We start from the raw sequence: 17,675 nt of genomic DNA, 5'->3' as shown, positions 1-17,675 counted from the left end.
TGGTATTACACTGCAGCAGTGACAGAAGCTGTGGAGATAGAAATGATGGACGAGACTTTAAAGGAGGGGAGATTATTATTATGATTATTATTATTACACAGGAAAGATTGGAATTTCTTTTTATGGACATGATTTCATGTTCAAGATTCAAGATTCAATTCAAGATTCAAGAGTCTTTATTGTCATTGAACATGTCAATGAAATTTTCATTGCAACCCCATGTTAGGAACAGATAGTAAGAAAAATAAGAAGATTAGAAAGAATAAAATTAAGATAACTACAATAAAATTAAATAAACCAACATGCAATAAAAATATTTGTAAAGCAATTAAAAATATAACAGAATGAAAATATACTAAGGCAATAAAATATACTTAACAATAAACAATAAAATATGGAAGTGAAATGTGCCAACAGAGTAAAATATACAAGCAGAATAAACAGACAGAAGGTGCAGGTGGAGGTGTAGGTGTAGGTGTAAAGTGCAGAGTGCAGTGTTCACAGTTCTCACAGTCTCTCACTCCAGTGAGGGGCTATGTTCTGTAGTTCTGTACCCCCTCTCATGTCACACCTTGTTATGTTCTTCCACATAAACACTTGATGTTTTGTTATCTGTTATGATGCGTTATGTTTTGCATCATTTTACATGTGATATGTTACAACATTAAGTTATATTTCATGTTATGTTCCACCACTTTAGGTCAGAACTCTCTCTCTCTTGTTTAGTTGTAGGTGAATCTCTGTTTCTGCTGTGTGTGACTGTGACCTCTGACCTCTGACCTCTGACCTGCTGCTTCCACCTTCTCTTGTTTTTCTGCCCTGAAAAGATTTCAGGGGTCCTGAACATCCAGAGTCAGTTGAGAACAAAGAGAAGCTGACGTCAGAACGTCAGTGAGTGTCAGCTGTAACGAAGATGATGATGATGATGATGCTGTTATTATTTGTCACATGTCCCCGATTTAAGCTTTCACACTGTGAGAGCTTCATAAAAATGTAGAACTTTTCCTTTTCCTTCAGTTGTTCTTTCACTTCTCTTAAAAAGCCCTTAAATCATGCAGATAGTCATTGATCATTTCCTAATTAACTGATTGATCATAAAAACATCTGTCACAGTTTCCTGAAGTCCAACCTGATCAGATCAAATGATCCAACTGAAGCTGGATCGACTAATCCATGAATCAATTAATCTCTTCAGCCCAGATTAATCAGAATTAGAATTTCTGGAGACAAAAAGAGATGACAAACCAAAAGTAAAAAAAGTTCAACGGGTCGGACAGACACAGTAATCTGATTGGCTGCCACAGGTGACGTCATGTTTTCTTCACACCGGTTTATGAGCATCTTTTTACAAACGGCCCGGGGTCTAAAAATACCGGGAGGTGTCACCGCGGCTGCGGAGCGCCGGGTCCTGTGCTAGTGGTGGGGGTCCTGGGCGAGGGGGTCCGGCCTGACCCCGCCCCGCTGCCCCGCCGCCGCCCAATGAGCTGCAGCCTCCGTATCTCTGTCGGATTAGAGGATGCCCGGGCTGGAGTTGTATATGGTCATGGCAGGGACATTCCTGGGAGTCCAGCTGAGTGACGCCGAGCTTTTTAAACCTCAGATCCACTTCAGTCCCGACTCTCTCCCGGCCGCCACGCCGCCTTCTGCGCGTCAGCACCCGGACACAGGAGCGAGTCTGTCCGGAGGAAGAAAGAAAAAAACTTCTGTTCTCCTCTCTTTCTCCCTTCTCTTACTTTCCTCTCACACTGTAGTCCCGCAGGAGCCCATGACACCTCCCGGCCTGGACTAACGGACCCGGGATCTGCTCTGTGACCGGAGCGCACGCTGTCACGCTTTTACGCAGACTTTGGTGAAGCGTGTCACTCCCAGCACGCTCGGCACTGCCCCTGAGCTCCACTTCTTATTTTTTCTCTTTTTTCTGCCTTTTCCTCTCTTCCCACTGCGCTTTGTGCTATAAAAGGAGGCCACCATGATGAGCAACAGCAGCTACTTCGAGCCGCAGCAGCTGCCGCCGCAGTTCTACCAGAGCACCGCGGACATCGGCGAGGAGGAGGAGGAGATGCCGGCCACCGAGAAGGACCTGGCCGAGGACGCTCCGTGGAAGAAGATCCAGCAGAACACTTTCACCAGGTGGTGCAACGAGCACCTCAAGTGCATCAACAAGCGGATCAGCGACCTGCAGAAGGACCTGAGCGACGGGCTGAAGCTGATCGGGCTGCTGGAGGTGCTGAGCCAGAAGAAGATGTACAGGAAGTATCACTCCAGACCGAACTTCAGACAGATGAAGCTGGAGAACGTGTCCGTGGCTCTGGAGTTCCTGGAGAGAGAACACATCAAGCTGGTTTCTATCGGTGAGTGACACGCGCGCGGTCCGACTTTGGAGAGTTTTTACGCAAAATTTACGCAAAAGTAGAGCAAAGCGCGCGAGCTGAGAGTTCAGTGATGAAGATGATGGTGAAGGTGATAGCGTTGTCATGAGCTCACGAGACACCAGAACTGAGTGTTTAAGAAGAGACAGACCGAAATGCGCCAAAGTGTCATAAATGTCATTGATTATTCAAACTGGATCAATATGAATCAATAAACGATCAATCATGACAGATTGATAACAGAGGAAAACAGCTGAGAGCTTGTTAGAAATAAAGTTTGATTGGGTCATGTGACCTGTGTCGAGGCGCGTGTAAAGAAATGAAACACTGATTTGTCTCACCTGTTCAGTGATCAGGTGGGTACGTTGTTGCAGCTTGTTGTTGTTCTCAGGTGAGTTTAAACTGAATGAGGATCAATAATGGAGAAATCATAGAATATATATTTACTGGATTTTATTATATGCGTTTTAAACGGACAGAAATTTTCACCTTAATAGAAAAACAAAGCTGTTTTTCTTCATAAATGTACTTTTTAAACCACCATGAAGTTGAAATAATGAATCAATTAATCTATTAATATTCTCCTTGAAGCTAAACAAACTTTAGTACCTTAATTTACTGCTTAAAAGCCTTTAAATGTACCTGATGGGCCTATTGTTGGCTTTAAGGCTGTTTGCTCAATGTTTATCTCTTAAAAAGCCTTAAACCATCCAGAAACCCCCCTTTAATTAACCTTTAATTAACCCCTGGTAGGTGGTTGCTTTCACCTGCTTGTACCTGCTTTAACCTGAGAAGTGATCGTCCTTAAAGGTGCAGATGGAGGCGTGTTTCTCCTCCTGTCTGAGGAAACTGAAAAGGGTTTTATCACATGTGAAGCCACCTGTTGGAGGTGAGTTTCTACAGACAGTGATCAGCTGATCTGCAGTCAGTTTGTTGATAAATCTGCAGATCCAGATCCAGCAGGAGCTTCTTCTCAGCAAGTTTTTATCTTTAAAAACCTAAAACAATAAAAGAAAGTTTGAGCTGATGGAGGCTGAGACTGAATCTGTCTCAGGTGGTGTTGATGTGGATCTGACCACAAACCTGTGACTCCCCCACAGCAGCAATACAATCATGTACTGTAGTAAAAGTACCAACAAAACAGTACAAAAGTACTCTGTTACAAGTCAAAGTCACCTCCACTGACTCCCTGCAGACCGGGTTTATACTGGGTTTATATTGGGTTCATACTGGATTTATATTGGGTTAATACTGGGTTTATACTGGCTTTATACTGGGTTTATGCTGGGTTTATACTGGGTTCATACTGGATTTATACTGGGTTTATATTGGGTTTATACTGGCTTTATATTGGGTTAATACTGGGTTTATACTGGCTTTATACTGGGTTTATACTGGGTTTATATTGGGTTAATACTGGGTTTATACTGGCTTTATACTGGGTTTATACTGGGTTTATATTGGGTTAATACTGGCTTTATACTGGGTTTATACTGGGTTTATATTGGGTTAATACTGGCTTTATACTGGGTTTATACTGGGTTTATACTGGGTTTATACTGGGTTTATACTGGCTTTATACTGGGTTTATACTGGGTTAATACTGGGTTTATACTGGGTTTATACTGGGTTTATATTGGGTTAATACTGGGTTTATACTGGCTTTATACTGGGTTTATACTGGGTTTATACTGGGTTTATACTCGGTTTATACTGGGTTCATACTGGATTTATATTGGGAATGTTTGTCTCTGATGTGGTTGTGTTGGTGCATTTTTTATTTTATGTATTAGATTTATTTTACCTGAGTCCAGGTGTTAATCTCTTCATCCAATCACGTGTTCTTAAAGTGTTGACCCTCACTCCATCCTCGCTGTGCCACCACTGACCACCACTGAGTCTTTCAATCATGATGCTATCACCTGTTACCAATCAACCTGTTTACCTGTGGAATGATCCAAACAGGTGTTTTTGGAGCGTTCCACATCTTTCCCAGTCTTTAGTTGCTCCTGTCACAACATGTTTGAAACGTGTTGCTGCATCAGATCCAGAATCAGCAGATATTTAAAAATCAATGAATCTGATCAGTCAGACAGTAAATATATTGACTTTGTGCTGATTTCAGGTGAGTTTCTGTCAGAGAGGATCAGCAGGTGATCACATACTGTTTGATTGATGGTTTAAACAGCGTCTCTCCATGTTTAGAATCACAGGACTCATCGCAGAGTTTTACATTGTGAGTGAATCTGATTTCCTCTCAGCCTGTAAAACGTCGGCGTTCATTGATCTGGCCGGTCGAGATCAGATCTTAACAATAGAAAAGGTCTGTGAGGCGATCTGTCTCTGAGCCGCTGGTTTGTTCACGTCGGGACTCTTCAGCCGCAGGAGGGTCGGGGGTCTGCGAGGCCTGGAGGGGGCAGGGTCTCGTGGGGGGGTGGGGGCTGGGTGGGGGGTACGAGTATGAGGTGATTGATGGCAGGACAGCTGAGCTCTGCTCTCCCTCCACCGACAGCTGCTGAAAATAGACCTGAGACACACAGAGAGGAAACCGTGAAGCGAGATCCACTTCAGTCCAGATCGTCTGTGACGGGAACACAAAGTGGATCCCAGCAGATCCCAGAGAGCTGTGTTTCAGATCACACTGACACAAACAAACATATTCATCTTTCCTTTTGGAACACATGAGGTCAAAATGCTCAAAGATCAATAAATCCAGAAAAGAAAGTTTGAAAAGTTTCCTGATTCTGGGTTGGGGGGTCGGGTCAGATTATTTAAATCAACAAGATTATTAATCTGAATTTAATGTGACTCAGAATCAGTTTTCAGTTTCTGACTGAGGACAGGTTCTGTTGAACTGATTATTGATCACATGATTCTGACACTTTAACTTCCTGGAAAACAGTTCATCGTCAGTGGTGATGTCACACAGTCCCAGTGGGGCCGTCCAATCACAGAGCTTCAAATTAACAGTGATCTGAACTAAACATCACGCTGATGAGAAAACTGACTTTGAATTGACTTTTACATTTAACTGATTCTGCATCAGTTTTGGATGAACTCTGTAACCATGGCAGCAGGCTTTGCTCACAGCAGCTGAGGGTTGTGGGTTTTGTAGTTTTCGGAGCGAGGAGCTGATTTGAGCGTCTGCGTCACATCAGACTGACGGAGAAACCGTCATCAGCACAGACGTGACTTCACAGCACCAGAATGTACGACGGTGTTTTTATTCATGGAAGAAACACCTCAGATCTGCCAGATGGAAAACAAGACTCACAGAAAGATGGTGGGCTGATCTCAGGTCTGAGTCGTGCATCATGACAGGGATCCTGTTGGAGCGCATCTGATCCGGTCTGGCTCAGTCCGGTTCAGTTTCCTGACAGACAGGAGATAGAATGACACAGTTGTGGTCAGTGTCGTGAAAGTTGACTCAGATGAAGATGAACTAGTTCCTATTCATGTCTTCTGTTTAATGAGCTGCAGAGGCTGCAGGCCTCCTTCAGGGTCGTCCAGCGGGGTCGTCCGGCGGGCTCGTCCGGCGGGCTCGTCCGGCGGGGTCGTCCAGCAGGCTCGTCCAGCGGGGTCGTTCAGCGGGGTCGTTCAGCGGGGTCGTCCGGTCTCTTACTGAGTCGTCGCTGGTCGTTCAGCAAACGTTTCATGTGTTAATTTCTTCTGATCGTCGTTCAGTCGCAGGTGTTTCGCTGCACTGGTTCGATGCTTCAGTTCGATGTGTTGTTTCAGATTTGTTGGCTGATGTTCGGACTTATTTCTTCAGATCTGTCGAGCACAGTTTGTACAAAGATGTGAGATTTTTCTCTGTTGGACTCCTTCAGCTGCATCTGAACCGGCAGTCGCGCTGGCAGACGACCCGCCCTGCTCTGTCTCTGATTGGCCGGTACTCGCTGCCTTCGTTAGTTGGGTTGTTCAGTTTGAGCACTGAGATTGGTCAGGTTGGGGTCAGAATATCAGCGTAAGACAATCAGAGGCATCTTTTAGCGCCTTCATGCACAGCACTGGTCCTGATGTTGAAGGATTCAGAGATTGTGTTCTCAAATTATTTTGAAAAAGATCGAGTCTCACATGTGATTAGAAATCATAAACAGCCCTGGTTTGTCTGATTTTAAAATCTGACATCTATTTACACAAATTCTAATAATCTGTCTCATGACGTCTGAAGTTCAGCCACATTAGTGTTGTTTTCGTCCGTTTCTTTGTTTTTTCCAGCGGTTTCTGGTGGATGTTTGTTTCTGTTTGACACGTCGCAGAAGACATTTTGTCTCCGGCAGGTTTGAGCTGTGACGGACACGACCTGTCGTCCACTGTTCAGCGTCAGCTGCTCTCAAGTCTTTCTGGAGCTTTAAGAAGGTTTCGATTTGGATGGTTCGCGTCTCTGGGGGTTAGCGTTCAGAGGAACTGTCCCCGCAGACCTGCAGCGTCCTCAGTAAGGACACCAAACAAAGACTGAGCGGCAGCAAAGACAGAAGCAGCAGCAGTGAATTATCGGCTCAGTATGAGTCACATGTCGTCTCAGAGAAATGTGTGTCAATGAACACAAATGTTCTGCTTCGTAGTTAAACTGCTGTCACACTCGCTCTCTCCATTCACTCTCTATGTCTCTCGCCCAGTCTGTAATGGTTTCCATGTGTTGTAGCAGTCAGCACGCAGGAATGTCCATCTGAAGCCAGCCAGCACACCCCCCCCCCACACACACACACTAATGCACTACACACACTCTATCTGACAGCCGTGTGTGTGTGTATGTGTGTGGGACTTTTTATTAACCCTTTCAGTCCTCAGCCTCAGACAGACGTCTTACTCGTCTTCTTCTGTGTGAAGCTGAACGTTAATTTGAGGTGAACAGTTTCAGTCCGATAACAGAAACATGCAGAATTACAGTTTTCTTTTATTACAATTCTGAAGGTGTCAGACATGAAGTCTGAGCACACAACAGGAACCAATCAGTGATGTGAGACTCATAATCAATCAATAGAACAGATGAGCATTGATAAATAATAATGAAACAACAAAATGAACTCTAACAATCATCATTCATTCTGACTTTGTGGGGTCAAAGGTCAACAACTACAATGTGAATATTTCACTAAAGCATCATAGCCAAGAAATAACAGAGACAACTACTCCGTGAACAGTAATCCACTGATGATGATGCACTGTGATGACTGTTTCCATGGTTACAGCGGAAGACCCCCACTTTTCATTGGGACTATTTCTTTATTAAAAAGTAGTTGTGGGGGTGTGGTTAGATAAGACTAACGTCTCCTGTCATCGTTCTACTGTCGCTGTCTAATAAAGTTATACAATTGTAAAAATGCTCATTAAAAACAAACTGTGAGATCTTTGGATCTCAGCTCCTACTGACCACCGTATGATGAAGAGTGTATTCCTGCTCTCCAGAGGATCAACCCGACTGTTTAATGGCTGTCAGGGTCCTCTTTGGATTGCAGAAGTGGCGGACTCTGCCATTCTGGCAAGAAAATTCAACCCCGGGTGTCACTAAAAATCTGTAGGATTATAATATACAATGCCTGAAAACGTCAGAAAATAGTGAAAAATACCGAATCACAAGTTTAGCATATTAAAATGTTTGGATTCATTCAGTTTACTGTCCTAAAACGTTTAGAAAGCAAGGGGGGGGGGGGGGGGGGGGGCAGCGATCGGCTCGAAAATGCCATAAAGCCTTTTGAGGAACAACTAATTTGTGATTTTGGGTTGTCGTGTTGACGGGTATCAGACCTGGACTTTGTTCAGACTGTGGATGTGAAAGAGTTCAGGTCCAACAACAGGACTGTGTGCCTGTAAAAACCACTAAATTACCAGCAAAACCACAAAACACCATCAGAACCAGAAACCTGAACCCTGACCGTGTGGGGATTGCAGAAGTAACTCATGGAGGGTTTGTTGCTCTCTGGTTTCTGTTTAATGATGTGAGGCTGTTTTTAACTGAGACCAATTAGCTGGTCCCTCTGTCTGAAGCATGTCTGTATAACTGCAGTCTGCAGATCAGCAGGAGGGTTTGCAGATCAGACCCCGACCCCCCTGAGCCCCGACACATGATGAGCTCATGTTTCCAGCAGCAGAAGGCATGTGGCTCTGAGGGTTATTGACCAGGAGGAGGAGAGGATGTCTTCTGTTTGAGACGGATTTTCGAGTAAGAGCAATCAGGAAAAGGAAGCATGAAAACCTGTCATGTGACGCAGCGTTGAATCAACTAAAAACAGCCAATTTTAAAACTTTTAGGAGAGAGACCGTCTGCTGGAACACATGAGCCCTAATGAACAAGGTTACTCTGAAACCCTGAACAACCATCAGCTCTTTGTACACGATCAGTTAGAGCCCGCAGACGTTCATCTGTCGTCTGCGTAAAGAACCGCGTCGTCTGCATACAGACAAACATGTAGCTCTGCACTCGTTCGGCTGGACTGATACTGAATTATCCTGCTGAGATGAAGTAAACTGATGTCAAACAATGTCAGGAAATACTCAGTGACTCTTTCTCTGCCCTTTAATCACGTGCTCAGAGTACTGACAGGATTCTGATCTCTGCTCACCTGAATCTGTCACAGGTGCATCACAGAGCTGCAGGTCGTTTCATTTTTAATACAACGATTTTATGCAAGCTAGCTTTAATGTGACTTTGTCTTCTGTGATTAGTGCATTCCACACGATGGACCTCCACCTGTGGAGGGGGGACTGAGCCTCACTCTGAGCCAGTGTGTGGCAGCAGGTCAGAGGTCAAAGGTCAGGTTCACGGTGGCTCCAACAAGAGATGAAGTGAGGTTTAACATGGCGACAGTCGTCTGCAGGGAAAAACAGTACAAGTATGATGGTATGTAGTTCCTCCAGAGGCTTTCACTTTTATTCATAGTTTCAATATTCACTTTATTACTGAAATATTAATTGTCATCAAAATTGTTGCTCATTTATTTTCTGTCAGCTGACTGATTGGTCTATATTGAAGAGAAACTGACAAGAATAAAAGTTTGTTCCTGACTCTAGAAAAAGTCAGATGACTAAATGTCAGACATTTGTAGCCTCCACTAGCCACAATCACCATGACATCACTATGACATCATGTCATGAGACATTGTCTTATCAAGTTGAGAACTGTACATGTCGAACTTTATGTGCAGTTATCCTTTAATCATCAGTTTTCTTTATGGACTTCTGATATAAACCTGGACAGTCAGGAGACACAGCGATCTGCAGACTGTACTCTGCTGCTTCATCCATGTTCAGTTTGACTCTGAACAACAAAGGTTCAGTCTTGTTCCTGTCAGCCCCCCCACGTCATGTGGTCTGTCCCAGCCGGGGGGAGGAGGGTGATGAATGCTGCCTGTGTGTGTGTGTGTGTGTGTGTGTGTGTGTGTGTGTGTGTGTGTGTCAGCTGTCGTCACAGTTGGTCTGAAGCATTCAGCCAACAGCTGGGGGGTCAACAGATCCTCGACAGGCCGACACACCAGTGGTGGAAAGTAATTCACTACATTTAATCATGTACTTCAGTTTTGAGGTACTTGTACTTTACTTGAATCTGCTACCTTGTACTTCTACTTCACTATACTTCTTCATATTAGACTTTTTTGCACATGTATTTGATACCTTTAGGTACTTTGCGGATTCAGAACTTTTAATATGAGGAAGACTTGGCTGAGCCTCAGGAAGTCAGACTCAGCAGTTTATGAAGTCATGACGATGATCTCCACCAGCTGGTGAAATGGACCGCTCTGCTTTCTGTGGTCCTTTAACACCGTGATGGTACTCTGAGTATGCTGTGATGGGACTTTATTTATTACTGATACTCCGACCACTGGTCTCTGTGATCACTATGAGTCACGCCTGTTTGTTGTCGTGACGATCGGACAAACGCACCTCAGTTTGTAACGGGGGGAGGAGACTTTAAAGAGCGTTTTTATTGGTTATGAGGCTGTTTTAAGTCCACACTTCCTGTCATGTCTGACAGTAGTAAGAGACTCTGAGGGGCTCAAACACATTCTGTCCAGTTCAATGCTGTATGTGTGTGTGTGTGTGTGTGTGTGTGTGTGTGTGTGTGTGTGTGTGTGTGTGTGTGTGTGTGTTTCTCTGCACCATGTATTCCTCATGTTGTGGGGACATAAATCTGTTTACAGTCACATTGTGGGGACTCACCTTCCTTTTGGGGACAAAATGCAGGTCCCCATAATGTAAATCATTACATTTTACGATGAACACTTGGGTTTGGTTACGTTAGGGTTGGGTTAGGTTAGGGTTTGGTTAGGGTTGGGCAAGTAGTGGTTATGGTAAGTTGGTAAGTAAGAATGTAATATCCCCAGAAATGATGCAAAGCAGACTCTGTGTGTGTGTGTGTGTGTGTGTGTGTGTTATTGTGTGTCTCTCGAGGATTTCGACCCTCCAGCTGTTGGCTGGAAATGCACACTCAATGTTTTTATATGTCACAGGTGTGTGTGTGTGTGTGTGTGTGTGTGTGTGTGTGTGTGTGTCTTTAAATAGTCTTTGTGATGTTGAACACTCTCGGGGTTACTCAGGATAAACAACAACACACACATTTATACAGCTGCTGTCCACCTGCTGTGTGTGTGTGTGTGTGTGTGTGTCACAAACAGTTCACACACTCATTCATTCACAGACTTCAGGGAGAAAGAGTCTCATTGGATAAAAACACAGCTCACAACAACACTTGTTGCTCATTGTTTCAACTTGCTTCCAAAAACCAGGACTTTAGTAAAAATAAATGTTATCGATTATTATTATTATTATTTAAGAACAATGAGTTCTTTTAAAGAGACAGAGAGGCTATCTGCGGCTAACAGATGCTAACAGCTAACTGCAGACATTCAGACTACGGCTCGGGCTCAGACGGCGACCGCAGGACGTCAACCTGACGCAGACGTGTGACGTCATGTTCAGGGTTAGCGTCAGCGAGCGTTTTCATGAAGCTTCTTTTGACTGATGAACTGATTGGTTGATACCTGCTGATGTGTTTGTTTTCGGTACAGGTGTGTCTGCTCACCTGTCTGAGCAGGAGGCAGCAGGCCTCACAGTCACCCGTGAAGCCAGAGCGCAGCTCTTCCCTGTTTGTGGCTGTAATACACGAGTTCACGCTGTTCTTAATTCTTTCCCTCCATCGTCATCACTTCTTTTTCCTCTTTCCACTCTCCCTCCATCACTTCCTCTCTCCCCCCGCAAAGTCTTTCTTTCTAAATGTCACATTACACAGTTTCTCCACCCCCCTCCGGCCTCCTCACACAGTCCTCCTATCAGGACTCCATTGTTTCTCTGCAGCAGGGCGACTTTATGTTGTTTGTTTGGTAACCATTGGCGACGGCGAGCGTTGCCGCTCGCTGCCGTGACTGTCGGACGTCAGCGAACAGGACGGGCTGTGTTCCACACAGCAGCTCAGGAGGTGTTTGGCAGAACACCAGAGTTCATTCCTGCTTTACACTCCTCTGCTGCACAGTACGGCGTCTCTGCTGGGACAAAAAGCCGTGAGGCATCAGCAGCTTTTCATCTGAACAAAGTCAGCTGACCTCCTCACTGAAGGACGCTTCGCTTTTATTGGTGCGTTTCAGTCAATGCGGCTGATTACTGTGACTCTTTCAACCACTGATGTGTTTTATCCATCATGAAGTGAACATATGACCTCAGCATGATGTGATCAGTTTGGTGTCTCTCCAGGTGCACCTGGCCTCAGGTGTTCAGGGCCTCGCTCAGGGGCACATCAGACACACAGGAAGTGATAAATGTAGCTCCCTGACTTTCACAGCAGATCATCACACATTTCTCCTCATTGATTACCACCATGATCACTTTTTATATGGTGCCAGATAAATACATTGATTGACCGTACATGTCCAAAAGTATGTGGACAGCTGAGCACAGATGGCGCTGTGTTCACTCATCTGCAGCTAGAACAGCCTCCAGTCCTGGTTTCAGTCTGGCAGCAGATGTGGGAGCTTTGATCTATCAGGTCCAGTTCTCATGATGGTGATCAGGTCTGACTCTCCGTCTGTCCTGAAGGTGTTGCATGTGGAGAGTATGAGGCCAGGAGGGCCTTATCCCTCAGCCTTTTACTCTAGTTATGGTAGTAACACCTTGTGTAGAGATACTCTGTAACAAGTCCAGCATCAAATTATATGTACAGTACCCAAAGTAAAAGTACGCATTCATATTACCGGATCATAGTTATTGATGTATTCATGTGTTCATCACTTTAATGTTGCAGCTGGTAAATCTGGATGAAAAACATCATGTGTGAAGTTTCAGTAAATCTGAGCTGAAAACACAAGAACACCGTGCAGCAGCTCCTGTTTCCTGGGGAAAGATTACAGCGACGCTCCCAACATGACATTTCCTCTGTGAACACCGGACCTGACTAATCTCTGGACACTGAGCTTCCTGAGTGTGTGTGTGTGTGTGCGTGTGTGTGTGTGTGCGTGTGTGTGTGTGTGCGTGTGTGTGTGTGTGTGTGTTTTCCATTGTCTTGTGGACACAATCATGATATCATATTTTCCTTCTCTGAGCTCAAATGTCTGTTCCTCAACACACACACACACACACACACACACACACACACACACACACTGTAAACACACTTCACATTGCTGCAGTTTAGCCACGTTAGCAGTTCATCGTCAGTTTAAATGACAACGCTAAAAGGAGTTCAAACATCAGCGGACTCCTCCCTTCAGACACACAGTGTGTCCCTGAAATGTCCTGGAACATTTCCTGCATGGCGTCCTGTGTGAACGGCAGCAGGATCAATATTCAGGCAAACTCTGAAAGGAGTTTGTCAGTGAAGTGAAAGCAGTTGAAGAGTGAGCTGAGGTTCAGGCGCTCAGGTGTCTGAACTGTTACAGCAAAACAGTGTTTTTATCGTGCGACCGACAGCCCGCCAGAAACTCGGATGATTTATGAACAACTTTTTTTTTGTCTCTGACGCTGTTACCTGATTGGACAATCCATCAGAAACTTTACCTGTGTTCATGTAACGCGTCTCACTGGGGAACATGAGGTTCTCATTGGTCTGTTTAGAGATGACACGATGACCTCTGTCCATCATTTGTTGCATCGCTTTAAATAAACGTGTAGGTGTGTGTGTGTGTATGTATGTGTGTGTGCGTGTGTGTGTGTGTTTTTTATGAGTGTTTATTTAAAGCAGAAAGACTCATCAGAATAAAAACAAACTAGTTTTCAGTTTAGGAACAAATCACAGTCCTCCCTCACATTCCTGCCTGCCTGTGTGTGTGTGTGTGTGTGTGTGTGTGTGTGTGTGTGTGTCCATGTGGTTCCTATTTAAACTGACCTCATTCCTCAGACCAGGCCTTCAATGACATCATTCTGCAGCAGATCTCTCTGCTGTCGATGGATGAAACTTTCACATTAAAACGAGTCTCCTGACAGCTCAAAGATAAACAACGTGAAGCCATGAACTTTTATTTTGGCGAGCAGGTCGAAAGTTCGTGAACAGAACAGGAAACTGGGTCACATGAGCTGATTACAGAATGTTAGAAAACAAATGTTTTGACCAGCAGTTGAGACATAATTAAACCACAAACATTTACTGGCTTCCAATTGGCTGACAGTTTACGGCTCTAACCCTTCGGTCAAAAATGTTCTCAGTGCTTGGAGCACATCAAATTGCTGGTAATCAATCGAGCCATGATTCACACCATGATACTGGTGAACTGAGCGCTGAAACTAGCAGCTAATAAAAACAGACTGAACTGTCTCAACAACCATTGGACGGATTGTCATGACATTTGGTTCAGACATGAAAGGTTCCCAGAAATATTAATCCCAATGACTTTGGTGGTCGTCTGACTTATCGGCTGGCACCATCGTCTGGTCCAAATACCTGCAAAGGTGTGAAAGAATTTCAGCTCCGGTATCTCCCACTGAGAAGAACTACAGACATGGTGCCAAATAATAACACTAAGATAAATTCATTAAATTAATTAGCTGTGCAGTTTGCATCTGGTTTCACTTCTTCAATGCGATGAAAATTTTATTAAAACATGCAGCTAATTTAGCTAACGTGATGCGACTACAAGGCTAACCGTGGGGGCAGCCATCTTGGAATAGTGCATCAGCACTCCCCAGTTTAATTAATGGGAGAAAATCCGGTTCTTGCTGTCCTTCCAGCAATCAACACGTCCTTATTTAAACTATTTCCCCGTCTGTCCCTCAGACTCTAAAGCCATTGTGGATGGGAACCTGAAGCTGATCCTGGGTCTGATCTGGACCCTGATCCTACATTACTCCATCTCCATGCCCATGTGGGAGGACGAGGATGACGAAGACGCCAAGAAACTGACCCCCAAACAGCGTCTGCTGGGCTGGATCCAGAACAAGGTGCCCCAGCTTCCCATCACCAACTTTCACCGAGACTGGAGGGACGGCAAGGCACTGGGAGCACTGGTGGACAACTGTGCCCCTGGTAGGTCCACAGTTAGAACTTTGATACCCCAGATTTTAATTATTGATCAATGAAATGAGTAATCAACTGAATTAGAAACTAGCAATGGTTTGACGGATTCTTCAGAGCTTCTGAAATGTCTTTGTGTGGCAGTGATACATGAAACTGAAAGACAATGAAGTGGAAGATGCAGAAGACAGTTGAGTTTTCAGTCTGTTAGCACTGAATGAAGTTCAGTTTATGTGTGGGTGTCAATCAGAGTTGAAATGGAAGCAGTTGAAGAGTCAGTTGACATTTAAGCACTGGAAGGAGTTAAAGTGTCAGTTGAAGTGAAAGTGTTGAAGTAGTTGAAGAGTTACTTGAAGTTCAAGCGCTTTCAGAAATGTGAGTGTATGTCCGGAGTTTAAATTTGAGTTAACATTCAAGAGCGTCGGTGGCAGTGAACGTGCTGAAAGGAGCTGAAGAGTCACTTGATGCCAAGCACTGAAATAAGTTCATGTGTTAGCTGAAATGACGCAGAATTAACTGAAGAGTTAAAGTCGAGCAGTAAAAGGAACTGATGTGAAAGTGCTGAAAGGAGTTGAAGTGTCAGTGCTGCAGGAAGTGTCAGCTCACAGCCTCATCCAACCCTCACTGGTCCTCATGAAGACACAGCTGTGCTCAGTGTGTCGGCTGAGTTAAATCCTCTTAGCAGCTTTATGACAGACTGCGTGTGTCAGTGTTTGTGTTTCATGTGTTAACAGGAAACGCTTCACTGCTTCACTGCTTCACTGCTTCCTGGGCAGGTAAAACTGAAACCTGCAGTTTATGAATGGTAGTTCGGACTGTCAGCTGGTGATCAGACTGTTTCCTGCTCTGAGGTGATGAGGCGCGTTCCTAATCAGCTCTTATGATCAGCTTTATTATCGCGGCTGCGTGTTTGATCGGTGTTCGGTCATTTGTGACGACAGAGCTGTCAGATGTTTTCTAGTTTCATTCATGATTCTGTTTCATTCAGGCAGAATTATTGTGCTTGTGTTTGTGTTCAGATGGCTTTATGATGCATTTAAGAAGTGCTGCCTTTTGAAATTGAAGGTTTTGAAGTTGTGAAAAAATATATAAGATATAGAAGAAGTGTATTATGTTGTCTGCAGCAGTAATTATGAGAAAACATTTGAACATATTGATCCATGGTTTCATCCTGACGGTGTTTACATTTATAGCTGAGTCTTTTTTAGCTGTTTGGTACCTAAACTCTTCTCACTGAATCATTTCTGCCCATAACGAAGGCCTGAAAGTCTCGTCTCATGCTGCAGACGTGCAGCTCACATATCACAGGTTTGTGGTTCAGCTTTTCTCTGTGCTGCCTTCAGGTCTGTGTCCAGACTGGGAAACATGGGATCCCAGTCAGCCGGTGGAGAACGCCAGAGAGGCCATGCAGCAGGCTGACGACTGGCTCGGAGTGCCACAGGTGACATTTACCTGTTCCTTAACGTTTGTCCTTTACCTTCACTGCAGTACAAAAACATGGTGGATTTATTATTTATTTAACTGCTGCTACAAGAATTCGACCACTAAAACAAAACATGAGGGAATATTACAGTTTTTTACATCGAGAGTTGACTGAAAATTTTCCAAAATAAGAAAAATAACTCTTTCTCGTGTTAAAAAAAACTTGCCTAACTGGTTATTCAGGATCATTTTGTGAACAGAATTGCAGAAATACTGAAGTCGTCTCCCAACCCCCAAAAATCTTGACAACAAAACTGAAGATTTATTTATTCAGTTACCTGTTCAACGACACTGTTTCCCAGCATGAAGGCCTTTATTTCAGATGCATTTTTCTCTACTATGAAGGATTTAGTTTGCTCCTCCTTCAGTTCATTCTCACCCTTTACTTTCTCTTCATCCGGTTAATCGTAACCCGTGACGCCTTCAACAGTTCAACACCAGTTAATCATTTTAAACCACAGTAATATTTGAATGTGTCTGTAAAACATCCACTGAAAGTGAGTTTGTAATTGCAGAATTTGAAGTGAACAGCTTTTATGATCATGATATGATGTAAGTTTCGGTGTGTAATCAGTCTTTCCACGACAGTAACAGAGTCGTAGCTGTGCTGCGATCCAACGGGCAGCATCAGGAACTTTCTTTTCACATGTGCTAAATGCCGATCTGGTCTATTTCCAGACTGCAGAGTGATCCTGCAGCCAGCAGTTTAAATTAGCAACAGAGTGGAGGAGACAAACACCAAGTGCAGAATCAGACGAGGAACAATCGCGGCCTCGTTAGTGAAAGAAATAAAGTCATAGTTTCCATGTTTTCAGATCTGAGAGTCACTGATGATGTTCTCAAAGCTACGAGTGAAGCAGATGTTTCAATGGTGAATGAGAGCAGCGGAGACCCGAGTCACCAAACTTTGACTTGTTTCTGAGAAGTTTGCTCTGCTGTGTTCTTCTACATGACACATGTGATTAAACTAACCAATCAGAAGCCAGGTAGACAGAGTGAATGTGAGGAAACCACACAAAGGGTTCATTCAGCAGATTATTTGGACTCTGTTTCATTAACGAGTGTTTTTGGCTTTTAATCAGTTTAGTGTTTTTATAAAATTATACTTTCAGTTAACTGTTGATTCATGCTCTCTGTAAACCATGTGGCAGCAGAGTGAAGAATAAATGTTAAATCATTAATGTATTATTATTTAGTTGGCCTAAAAGCAGTCCATTTAAAACATCCTGACTCCAAAAACACTGTTTTAATTGAATCAATCAAATTTCAGTCCAAAGGCTGTGCTGCTAATCTTTAGCTCACCGCTACCCACAGTAATGTCCAACAGCTTGTAGCTTTTTATGTGCAGCTGGATTTTAAAGCAGCTATGTATGACACTTTTTTTGGTT

At 44.0% G+C, this 17,675-nt stretch overlaps 1 protein-coding gene across 8 annotated transcripts in view; it reads left to right on the top strand.

The window, feature by feature from the left end:
- The first annotated feature begins 1,923 nt into the window (after nt 1–1,923).
- flncb (filamin C, gamma b (actin binding protein 280)) overlaps nt 1,924–17,675 on the top strand; it is a 51,566-nt gene continuing 35,814 nt past the window's right edge. For all 8 annotated transcript variants that reach the window (XM_041963504.1, XM_041963500.1, XM_041963503.1 and 5 more), the window contains exons 1-3: nt 1,924–2,351; nt 14,569–14,817; nt 16,149–16,246. In XM_041963504.1, the coding sequence (XP_041819438.1) occupies nt 1,970–2,351; nt 14,569–14,817; nt 16,149–16,246 (729 nt within the window). In that variant the 5' untranslated portion in view covers nt 1,924–1,969. The remainder of the gene's footprint in view (nt 2,352–14,568; nt 14,818–16,148; nt 16,247–17,675) is intronic.

Source organism: Chelmon rostratus, chromosome 22 (genome assembly GCF_017976325.1).
Source record: "Chelmon rostratus isolate fCheRos1 chromosome 22, fCheRos1.pri, whole genome shotgun sequence".
Classification (NCBI taxonomy): Eukaryota; Metazoa; Chordata; class Actinopteri; order Chaetodontiformes; family Chaetodontidae; genus Chelmon; species Chelmon rostratus.
The sequence above is the reverse complement of the archived record's forward strand: the minus strand, read 5'-3'. Positions and strand labels throughout refer to the sequence as shown.